The sequence below is a fragment of the Lagopus leucura genome, unplaced genomic scaffold (genome assembly GCF_019238085.1).
Source record: "Lagopus leucura isolate 7727_CA_CO unplaced genomic scaffold, USGS_WTPT01 Super-Scaffold_100012, whole genome shotgun sequence".
Classification (NCBI taxonomy): Eukaryota; Metazoa; Chordata; class Aves; order Galliformes; family Phasianidae; genus Lagopus; species Lagopus leucura.
Window position 1 is genome coordinate 4,543,846 of NW_024962267.1, and position 11,709 is coordinate 4,555,554.

Sequence of the window (11,709 nt, forward strand, 5' to 3'; positions counted from 1 at the left end):
AATAGATAAAATGTTCTGTTGTTTTGTTTCTGTTCCATTGTTTCTGTATGCCATGATTCAGTTATGGGCTTTAATGTGTCTTTTATTCCCATACAGACATGACGTTTACTCATGAGGGAAATAAGACACTCACTGACAATCTAGTAAACTTTGAAAAGATGGTATGTATTACATTTTTGAAATGATGGTTGTGGGATGAAAATTAAAAAAAAAAAAAAGCAAAAAAAAAAAAAGCCTTCTTATTCTCCTCTTCAAGAGTGAATTTTGCAGCAATGACTTCTAGAGCCAGAGGAAGGGAAGGCAGCTCCTAGAGCTGGCAACAATAGTGCATTGTGCACAGAGCCTGTGCCCTCTGTATTTCTGGAAAACCTCATGGAGGTAGAAAAGAAACTGCCCACTGAGCTGTGCACAGCCAGAATGTTTCCTAGGAGAGGCAGCAGCAGTGATGGGAAGCAGAGCTGTTAGAGGCGGCTTTTAACAGCCAGTTTGAGACCATGCTGTGATTTAACTGCTGTTCCTTCAAACAAGACTGAACTGCCTCGGGCTGGGGCAGTTCTGCATTGCTCCTCTGAGAGTGAAAGGAGCTTTAATATGGAACATGTACATCTTATTTCCACTTTAACAAGTGGAAAGAGTTTTCTATGACTTGTTTGCTTTCCTTTTGGAAAGAGATCAGTGACAATAGGTTTGATTTTTTTTTTTTTTTTTTTAATTTATTTTAAATTCTGCACCCAAGCTCTCATCATTTCAAACACTGTCAAAAACTGCAGGCACGCATAGGAGAGATCTTGACTGAAACTCAAGTTTCTCAGTAGTGAGAAGAAATTTTCTTGTCTACTAAGGCCACATTCTCAATTAATGTGATTAATGGCACATAGATCTGAGTCCCAGGGTTAGCCATGCTCAGCTATGAGCAACCAAACCTTGCAAAACCAAACCTTGACTTTCTCTGTCTGCAGTTAAACTCCATTCAGCAGTGCTAGACTGTATCTATCTACTGAGGCACCTGTGTCTACTTGTTCTAAGTACTACAGCAACCACATTCACTGCTCTCTAGAGGAGCGTTGTGAGCTGTGATCTTTTTCCAAATGGAAAAAAAAATGAGAACTTTCAGCTCTTTAGAAAGCTTCATAGAAAAGTGATTATCAATGAGTCCTAGGGTGGAAATGCCATTCTACTTAGCTGAGACTCTCATGTGTGTAAATGGTTGTACTAATGCCTGCGTAAGGGCCTGACCTCACTTTTCAGTAATGAAATATGTAATTGCATATGCAGACGCTGTTAACAATTCCTTCCTAAGGCCCTGAGCTTTTCTGCCTGGGGCAAATGACTTTTTCCTAGACTGCCTGTACTTGTTAGACAGATAAATATAAATAAGTGTAGATGAGAAGTATTTGTGGTAATACAAAGGGATCTCAGACTTGACTGGAGCCCCGCCAAACGATGGGGATGGTAACGGTATTGTTAGAACCATCTAAATCACTGGTTCTCTACCTTGCTTGGCCTACTTACATGTCCCAGGGCCAAGAGTGAAACTTAAACTGACCTATATGTAGGCTGCTGCAGATCTGCCCTTCTCACTCATATCTGCACATACCTTTATCTTCAAAGTAGAACAAGAAACAAATCAGAACGTGGTTTTACTAGTAGCACCCAAAGGTTTGAAACAAAATTTTATACTGAATGAATATAGTATTACCTGTTTTGATCAGTAATCTGAGCTTCAACTATTTCACTTAGGAGAGGAAACTGAAGTTCAGTTGTTTTATTTTTGATGCCGTTTATTTTTCAAAGAATTAAAATATCTCATGCTCCTCCACACGTGAGGGCAAGGAATGTTCTCCTTGCTCAGACCTCTAAGCCTTTCTTTAGTTAGTACTGTACCTAAAGACTCTTTCTTCTTTTTCTCCAAGCCTTACTACAGGTGTATATTGTGCTTTTTTACAGCTCTCTACTGGCTATTCTGCATGTGTCTATTGCTTCTCTCAACACTTAGCTCTTCAAAACAGCATGTATTTGGATTGCACTAACATAACTCATTCAAATCCTAATGTGAGCCTGGCAGTTTTTAGATTTTTGCCTGTGCCATCAGGTCAAGCAAAAAAAGACCTACTGTTAAAACTCAGTCACTACCGCCTACTTATGTTAAGCTTACAACAATCATATCCACAAATAATTGCCAGCTATTAACTAGTGAAGACAAGACAAGACCATTCAGTCAGATAACTCGCAAATCAAGATACTCTTTATCAAGTATAAAATCAAAGTAGTTCTGTGATGTTATTCTACTCTTTTCAGGAGAAAAGTAGAAACCAGATTTCATCACAGGAATTATGACCTGCTATTTGTCATTTCTGCATGTTTGTTCTAGTGCACGCTATTCTGCTCCAAATGGAGGTATCTCTAAATATTGCTAGGAACCATTCTATTCCTGATCTGTCTAAAACATCTTCATTCTTTGCAAAATGATTTCCCTTGAACTTAACTTCGACGCTTGCTTAAATTTATGAATAAAAATGTCCAGGTAGTTCCCACTGGTGGTGCCATTTTCTGCTGTAGGAGATTGGTCTCTCCATTTCTTGTGTAAGCAGTGATGAAACTGAGAACAGCCGCTGGCATTGTATCTGCATTCTCACCACAGAGCTCTGATCCCGACAGCTGATGTGCTGCTGACAACTTTATTCCTGTAACTGGCAGCCAAAAGCAGAAGTTTGATCTGGTGGCAACCTTCAGCTGAAACTGAAGCTTCCTTTAAATCTTATATGTTTCCTGATGTTCCTGCTGTTGTTTATATTAAACGATGCATCTTGAAACATACAGGAGCTGTCAGGCAGTGTCTGAGCCAGGAATTCCGTCAGTGCCAGAAATTGTGAGGCCTGGTTTCCTCAGAGTTTTTGCACCATGGCTGCCTGAGCTCTGCTTGGGGCTTTCCTCGTGGCTGGGGCTTGTGTGCTTTCTTCATGGCTGCGGAATTCTGCACGAATAGGCTTTTGTCATAACATAGGAACTTACAGCCTTTTCCCTAAAGGGGACAGAAGAGGCCCTTTATGTGATCCTTCTCCATAGCTCTGTGTTTTCACAGAAAATTGGTAGGAACTTCCTTATGATTGAAACTTTGGGCTTTTTCTCAAATTTGACAAAATTACTCAGAGGAAGAGGGGAAAACAGATTGATGTTAAACACATAAGCCTAATTTGTTTGCTTATTTTTAGAAAGTCAGACTAGAAGGGAAAGGAACTAAGTCCAATTTTTCCTGCTGCAGTTCTCTGTGAATCAGTCTTTTCAGAGGTGCAGTGGCAAAACTGTGGTATTGGCAATGTTGAGGGGACGTTGCTCCACAGAGCATCACCAACTTTTACCTGCTGCTATCTTTGTGACTCCCTGCTCCTTCTTCCCCTTGCCCATCTCCTGATCCCCATGGAAATCTCTTAGCTAGGAGTGGCTGTGATGAACAGGAGATAGGGAAGGTAAACCAGGGAAGAGAAAGCAATGTGTGATAGAGCCATAGTTATGTGCAAGCAGGGAAGTTTGTAAGCTGATCCAGGTAATCTGTATGTGATGTGGGCAAGCAATATTTAATGCCTCAGAAATATGAACACTTTTTGTATTTGCTGTGCTTTTTGCCATGTCACTTTGTTTCATGAAGGAGGCAGGAATATGGAAGAAATGAGAATTTGCCCTTAAAATCCAGCCTGAAACTGGCTTTTGTAAGTAAGTAGACAGAATAAATTTCTGCTATTAGTAGTATAAGTGTTTTGTAAAAGATTTGTCTTCAGTACCAAAAAAGACATTGTTTTAGAGCAATACTGAAGTTCTTCTACCTATCTCACTGTAAAAAGCTGATACAGACAAGTGTTGCTTAGATGTGCCTTCCACATTCTCTTTGACCTTGTGTGGTAAAAACTACCTGCATCTTTTCCCCACTTAGTAATAAGTGGTGCTTTATAAGGCACATATCTGTACAAACTGAAAGATCTGTTGTCATAGAGGACTGAGGAATGAATAGGCTTGTAAAATTTTCTGAATGCTGCAGTTGTAGTTTGGCAGGTTGAAGGTATTTTGAGATCTGTAATCAGGTGAAAGTATGATAAAAGATATTCATAGATAGCAAACAGTTTATGATCTGGAATACACATTTGTCTTTTAGTTCCATTAATGACCCTCTTTTCACATGAAGAAGAACCCCCCAAAAAGCTGCCAGATGTTTTAGTTCCTACAAACTGTATAATATCAATAAAAGTGGGACAACTTGCAACCTGTAAGGCACTAATATGGACGTAGTAATATATCTGTGATTCTCCTTAAAGACAGGCAGTGCTTCATGCAATTTTTCTTAATCTTCTTGACTGCACAATTTTGTCCCCATCTTGGTTGTACAGTCCTGCTCTCTAACTGCCACTAGTGAATTTTGTATTCATAGAGAGAAGGAAGATGCAGTTATTTAGGAACTTTACTGATGTCATTTCTCAAATCATCAGACAGCCTGAACTTTCCCTGGCACAATCTCCATGAAGCATGACTGCGCAGCATCTCAGAAATGGCACCTGTAGAGGGAGCAGAAGTCACAAAAGTGCTCTGAAACCGCTGACCTGCCGTGACAGCTCAAGGCAGTGCCATGATGCTGGTCACTGATTCTTCTTTTTGTCAAACTTCTTTGCCCTTCAGGTGTGAAATGAGGATTAGAGAATCCGTGCATATTGGTTTTCAGGTTTTGTGGAGATGAACAAAAGGGAATTCTCATTCTGATCCTTATGCAAAAAAGGGCAAACATTCTTTCATTTTTGGAACATAAAGATTATGCAAAAAGTGTGTGACTAAAGCCCTTACTAGTTTTCTATGGCATGTATGAATATGTATAACATTTTAAAACCTTGGTTTGGAATGGATTAGAAGATAATGTGCTGGCCTGCTGCCACTATTCCAGATTGCATAAAACTTGAAAGGGTATTGTTGTGTATATATAGCATGCTGGTAGTTGCAGTTGCTTGTTATATTATGCAGTTGATTCATTTCAGAAAGATACATATTTTGTCTTGTATGGCTTTCTGATAACGGTCTTTCTTAGCACAGGGAGTAAACAGAGGTTTATTTTTGCAGCCATTGACTAGAGGTAATCCTCTGAAGAGAAAAAAAAAAAAAAAAAAGGAGCTGGCAATTAAACTTCTGTTTGACCATTTTCTCTGTATGTTTCCAGTTTCCTTGCCTCAAAAGAAGAGAATCCAATTTATCTGCATGACTCAGAAAGGAAAATTCACTTCATGTGCTGATTTTCTGTCCAATTCACACCTTCCAAAGAGGAGAGTTTGGGTTTATATTAGATAGTGAAACAGCTCTTGAGAAAAGCAATGTGAAAGGAGATCTTGAAGGATGTACAATACTCCAGAATCTCCCTGTTTGGCTACAGTGTTCTTTTCTGGCCAGAATTCCTCTGCTTTTTTCTGCAATAACACCCACTTCTTTACTCCTTTGTGTTTCGTCATTGCCAGGATATTTCTGAATGCACAGATCAAATAAGATTATCACCAGGAACAAGCTAACTAACTCCTTAAAATTAAAACTTTCAGCCAACTGAAGGAGACGAGGCGGTTCAGCCCTTAACCAGAAGTCAGAGGAGTTCATTGTTATTTCTGTTTTCCTCGCCAGTAACTATTATGAATGTTTCTCACATAAAGGAAACAAAGAGTAAAATTATTTCACAGAACAGTCTTTTTGATAAGTGTAAGTTTTCAACGAAGAAACTTAATGCTAAACTAATAAAAACCTGAGCATGCAGCCTAGCTTCAAAGCCCATTATTAATTGAGGCTTCAAAACTTAAAACTTTACCAATATTAACAATTAGGGTATATATATTGACAATCCAACTAGAAAGCACATCAAGCAACACCAGAAATCTTCATGAGAATGAACTGTACTTAGGAAAGCTCCTCCTTTGAGTTAGACACTCTTGACACTTTATCAAGTTGACAGGTCCAATCCAACTTCATGATCTTTCCTTTAAGCAGTTATTTTGGAGAAGAGCTTCTTGAAATAATACATTTGTCAGAGACAAATATGAAAGCACAGAGTTAAGAAACATTCCTGTTTTCATGTTCATGTTGTTTTGATTTTTTCTGATTGGGTTAGACTTGAAGAACCAACACGGTAATGCGCAGTGGTTCTGTCTCAATCCACTGTTATAATGGGTGCTTATCCTTGAGTATTTAAGAGGTTCCATCAAAGTCAATGGGACTTATTCATATGCTTAATGCTAAGCACATGTGAGAATGTTTGCAAGATAAGTGCCTTAGAAAATCTGTTTAGTAATAATGGCTTGAAGAATTATGAAAACCAGCATACTATGAAAGTGACTCTTACTTGAAATCTACCTGTTTTCCACACGTAAATCCATATGACTTTAGAAGCTAAGTAAGCAGACTCATCCAAATTCCCATGATCTTTTGTAAATTTGTGTTACAAAGTATTTGTTCCATCAGCTTCTGAGTGATGGCATTTCATCTGATTACAAAATGTGCAGTCTACAAAAATGTAATATGTATCACTAAGCATTTCCACCAGCCATAACATTTTGGATCTTGACAATGCAATAAAATGTCAAAAATTATTCATCTGGTGTGTGTGGAAGGAATGTTTTACATTAGTGCTTCCCATTCTTGGAATGATACTGATATTTATTTATCCTCTTTCACTTAAGATTATAGATGTGTATGAATTTTGAGGAACATACAGGTTAACTGTTTGCTAGTAACAAATATATCATTTTGTTGTGTAAGAACTTGGGAATCTCACACAAAATTTCTAGTAGGTATGAAGCAGCCTTGTGAAAGTGTGCTATGTTAAAATACTAAACTTTGTTGTGATTATTGGATGATGTTAAAATGTTTGCTGGAGCAAACATTAGGCTCTGGTTAACTTTTCCCTGTTCTGCTAAAATTTATTTAAGCAAAAGAAACTGAAATAAAGGTTCAAAAAATCAGTGAATGAATAAAACTTTCTTGCGAAGGAAATTCAGTGCTGAAGTTTCAATTTATTTAATATTGTGAAGAATAATCCTAGCCAGCACTGGTGGATAGTGCTGTTAATTACAAAAAGTCAGTTAAAGTCTTGCAGTCCAGAATTAAAGCTGGAATGTTTTGCTTCATGACTTAGCATCATTTCTTCTTAAAAACTTTTGCAAAATAGCATCTGATTTATCAGAGCAAAATATATTGAACAGTTTCTTACTTGAGTGAAATGATGCATACTGAAGAGCAAGCACAGCCAAAGAGAACTGAAGTGAGTTCTGCTTTTTTGTGAATTGCCAGTAGGAGTATCCATCAAAAATGAATCTGCTTCTCATTTGGATCAGATACACTTGCGCAAGATAACACTAACATGTTTGTTTGATGGAACCTGCCCAGGACCACAATACTAACCGTGTCCATTCCCACCTGTGAGTTCGGCATGCTTGAGAATTGGTGAAAGTAGCTCTCATCTAATGATTTTTACTGTCTTTTCCAAGGAGGGCTCCATTTCAAACTCAAACAGATATGAAACACGAAAGCTGCTTAGCTGCTGACTCTGTTCTGGAAATGTCTTTGCTGTTAGGAGCTGATGGTCTGAAAATGAAAAAGTACACATACTCCAAGCCACTGCACATGATATTTCTTTTGCTTTTTAACATGGAAAGATGGTATCAAGTAAATGCTTATTGAAGGAGATGATTTTCATCCTTAGTTAAAACATTTTGCAGCATCCAAGTAAGGGAAGGGGCTTTCTGAGTGCATGTAAATTACACTCGTGCTCATTTAAAGCCTGTGTAAATGCAAATCAGACCCTGCGTATGAGAATATCAACCTTAAAATTATATTTTCATTCACAAGACTTCTTTTATTGGCATATATCTTCACACACAGGCACAATTAGGTGCTTCGTTTAAATGATGATGAAATACAGTGCTTGTTTCCTGATTGCATCCTATCTTTTCTTTCCAGCGCATGATTGCCAACACTGTCAGGACGGTGAAGTTCTGTCGAAGTCAATCTTTCAGTAAGTATATTACAACATCTGCACAGTCAGCATTACCATCAGTAGCTACAGTAATTACAATCTGTGTGTAAGAGAATTGAAAAAGCCTGGTTTCCAAGGAATCTTCCCTGTTTGGATTCTCTAATGTTTCTCAGGGTGAACTATCCTTGTGAAAGTTTTAGTAAGCTCATTCTTCTCTATCTCTTTTCAAAGGATGCAAAGGAGGTAAGTTTCTGTGAGGTCTCTGCACAGCCCTCAAATTAGAACAGGTTTAACTTAGCCACTGGGCTCAGAAGCAGTTGAAGTGAGGTCAGCAGACAGAAACACACAGATAGATGCAAGACGCTTGCTTGCATAAACCCTGCTTCTGTAGGAAACCAGGCCAGAAAGATGACTTTATGTGTGACATAACTGCCTAAGGTGATGAATTTAAAACTTGTTTGTCAGTATAATTATCTGAACCTATGTGGGGCCAGGTGAGATGATGGCGCTGTGTGATAGCCAGGCTTGCTCTGCTGGCCTTGTCCCAGCTTGGACTCACTGGCACTGCATTTCTCAGTGCTTCACTTGCTTTGCCTCACAGCAGCCCTTCTCTTTCTCAACAGAACAGATAGTCTAAAAATATATATTTTTATTCTTTCTATCTGCATCAAAGCATAACTCTTGACTATCAAGGGAGCTTTTTTTCCAGTCCAAGTCTTTTTCTGGCCATATGTCTTTTAATTTCCATATACTATGGAAATTCCACTATGAGACCTCCATATATGAGTTATTGAGAAATTGAAATGGATTTTCACTATACTTGATATAACAAAATGTCAATAGTTAGATGTACTGTATCTAAGTCCTTTGCTTGGTGTGTATTTGTATAGCGGATGCGTCAGTATCTTTCTATTGGAGAAGTTTGTGAAGTTACCTACCACACATTTCATTAAATTGTAAGCTGTCCACTGTGAGGCTGAAGATACTCAAATTGGGAGTTAGTGGTATTTCATAATTGTTGTAGGAGTACTTACAATGCAGTTATACTAAATACTGTAAATAGGTGGTAAACTTTAAGTCTTGAATGGGACAGCTGTGAAGCACTGTGTTACACAGTATTACAGAGATTTAATACTGAGATAGAAATGGGAATTTTTCATGAAAGGAGGCTTAAATCTATTATATATTTTTGAACCAGTGTGAACGCTGCTGGTTCAAAAGCAAATAAGAAGCTTTAAATCATGCTAGTTAGTTATTGAATTTATACTTATTGACAGGTAAGGCGATGTATAAAACCGTAACCAAAGCCATCAATTCCAGTAAATGTAGCTACAGATATCTGGGAGGAAAAGTTAATTTGTAGGGGCAGTAACCAGAAAGACTATCAGATATGAAGGAAAGGTTTCAAAGAGAGAGATTTCTAAATATTTTCTTTTTAACTCACCAGGATCTGGTGCTTCCTGTGACAGCTTGTAATGAGTTATGCATTCTGTTCAGGCATTTGTTCATTTAAGTGTATCAATCCTACATCATTTCTCTTTCACTAGATCCTGACGCAGCCCTAGCTAATAAGAACCATCAGGATGTTCGGAGCTATGTGAGGCAATTAAATGTGATTGACAACCAGAGAACTTTATCACAGATGTCTCACCGACTAGAGCCGCGTCGGGCATAAACATTTGAGGCAATGATGAGAAATGATCTTTTATCCTGTCAAGGTCACTTGCTAAGAACTTCACTTTCTCTGCGACTGCACTGCCACTACAAAAAATAAGCAAAAACGTATTGTAAGGTCTTAGGCAACGCACAATGTACTGCCTGTCAGAGAACTTCGGCTGAGAAAGAATTTATGCACTGTAGCTCTAAGGGTGGCCATGTTGTGTACTATTAACTCATTTTAAAGTGCAGTAAATGATTTTTGTATGAATTTTAAAAAAGGGGAAGAAGAAAAATAGTTTAAAATGCACAAAAAAATAAGGCTCCTAACACTTCTAAGGGAGCTAGTGTTTTTCTCTCTAACAAAAAATATATGTTTTATAATTTCTTGCCTAGGTCAGGAAAGAACTGACAGTTTTGCTTCCCCAGCTGCTGTTGATCTCAATACGAGATGTATGTAAGCATCTGATGAAAGAGCAGAGGTTTGGGAGAATTGTCCAAGGTATAATTCCATTCAGGGAATACTTAAAAATTTCCCTTTGAAATGCAGCAGATACTAAAAAAAAATTCTAATGTTATTCACACTGCCTACTACTTCAAGCAGTGTGGCCACTTCAGAAAACTGACAGGACTGAAAATATTTTGAACGATAACTAGATTAATCTGTGTTTACATTTTATTTCTTTTTTTAAACTATCAGGTTTTTACAAAATTCCACTATGAATTAGTAAGGCTGTCAAAATCATCAATAGCATAAAGGTAGCAAAAGACTGGTTCAAAATGAGCACAATATGCACAAACAGATTTCATGAGAATAGTTTCCTGGACATCAGAACCTTCAGCTATGATTAATACTGGCTGGCTAACATGTATTTTCTGGTCTTAAGCATTTACAAATATCTAAATTTTCATCCAATTGTTTTGCACTTTCAACAGACTGTAAATAAATATTAATTCATTATGTTCTAGAATATTTATTTATGTAGTAGCCATTGTGCAAAAATAATTGTTTTATTTATTTTGTTTAGCATGTTCTCAAGTGCAGCTTTTGTCTTTATACTTTGTGTGCATCTCATGTGTAGGAATTGTGTGATGTGTTTTCTGTAAATAACACTCAGTACCTTATTAAACGTAATTGCCGGAAAGGTTTGGTCACTGGCCTTATTTGCACATTCAGCTTCGTTCCTACGTAAGTCCTGGTGCTGCTTCTTGGCAGTTACATTAAATTCACTTGTATTTTGCTGGGCCTTGAGACTACACGTAGCCCACATCTACACTGGTGGAGATGACCACCATAAACCCAGTGCGATGCACCCCTGCCACGGCAGAGCTGTAGCACTGCAGTTCAACGCCAGCTCATTCAGGCTAAGAAGGGCCCTGACACTCCCACGTAAAGACAGAAACCATTTATAGTGGAAAGGTTTAAATGAAGAAATGATGAATTCTTAATTTTATTTAACTCAGAAGTTTGTCATCCTCACTCACAAATGTGAACATTCCAACCTACTGACCTCAGACAAGATTTTACCTCGAGTAAGACCTTGGCTGATGTGGCACCTGGGAGGCCCCTGGCTCCTGCCCTCCAGAGGACCCAGAACCACAGAGTGATCTGGTCAGGCCCCTTTCCCACCAGGATCTGTAGTGATCACCTGAACGCTCCTGGGATGGCTGTGCTACTGCTGAGCAAGCACATGTGGGGCCTGGCAGATGCCAAGGAAATGATAATGTTTACATGGCCAAAGTCTTTCCTGTTGCATTCACACAGGCTCTGCTCAGGGAAGTTGAATGTCATAAAATCAATTAAGCCCGATATTAGAAGCTGCAGGTATTTTCTCATAATTAAGTTTCAGAGATTGATACAGACTACCTCTCAGACATAGAGTATGCTTTTCTTGGAGTTGACCAGGATGCTGTACTGTCAGTGTACACATAAAGATTATATTTTTTAATCTCTAAACAATAATTTCAACCTTTTAGTTAAAACAAAGTCTGCAAAAGCTGAGGATCACCAGGGAAATACTGACATGCCAGGCTGCTAGCTGTTCTGTACCTGCATTCTGCAAAGG

At 38.3% G+C, this 11,709-nt stretch overlaps 1 protein-coding gene across 3 annotated transcripts in view; it reads left to right on the forward strand.

The window, feature by feature from the left end:
- The window catches only part of RAPGEF4 (Rap guanine nucleotide exchange factor 4), a 121,531-nt gene extending 110,694 nt beyond the window's left edge, over window positions 1-10,837 (forward strand). For all 3 annotated transcript variants that reach the window (XM_042874678.1, XM_042874676.1, XM_042874677.1), the window contains 3 exons: window positions 97-161; window positions 7,972-8,026; window positions 9,535-10,837. In XM_042874678.1, the coding sequence (XP_042730612.1) occupies window positions 97-161; window positions 7,972-8,026; window positions 9,535-9,662 (248 nt within the window). In that variant the 3' untranslated portion in view covers window positions 9,663-10,837. The remainder of the gene's footprint in view (window positions 1-96; window positions 162-7,971; window positions 8,027-9,534) is intronic.
- Window positions 10,838-11,709: the final 872 nt, after the last annotated feature.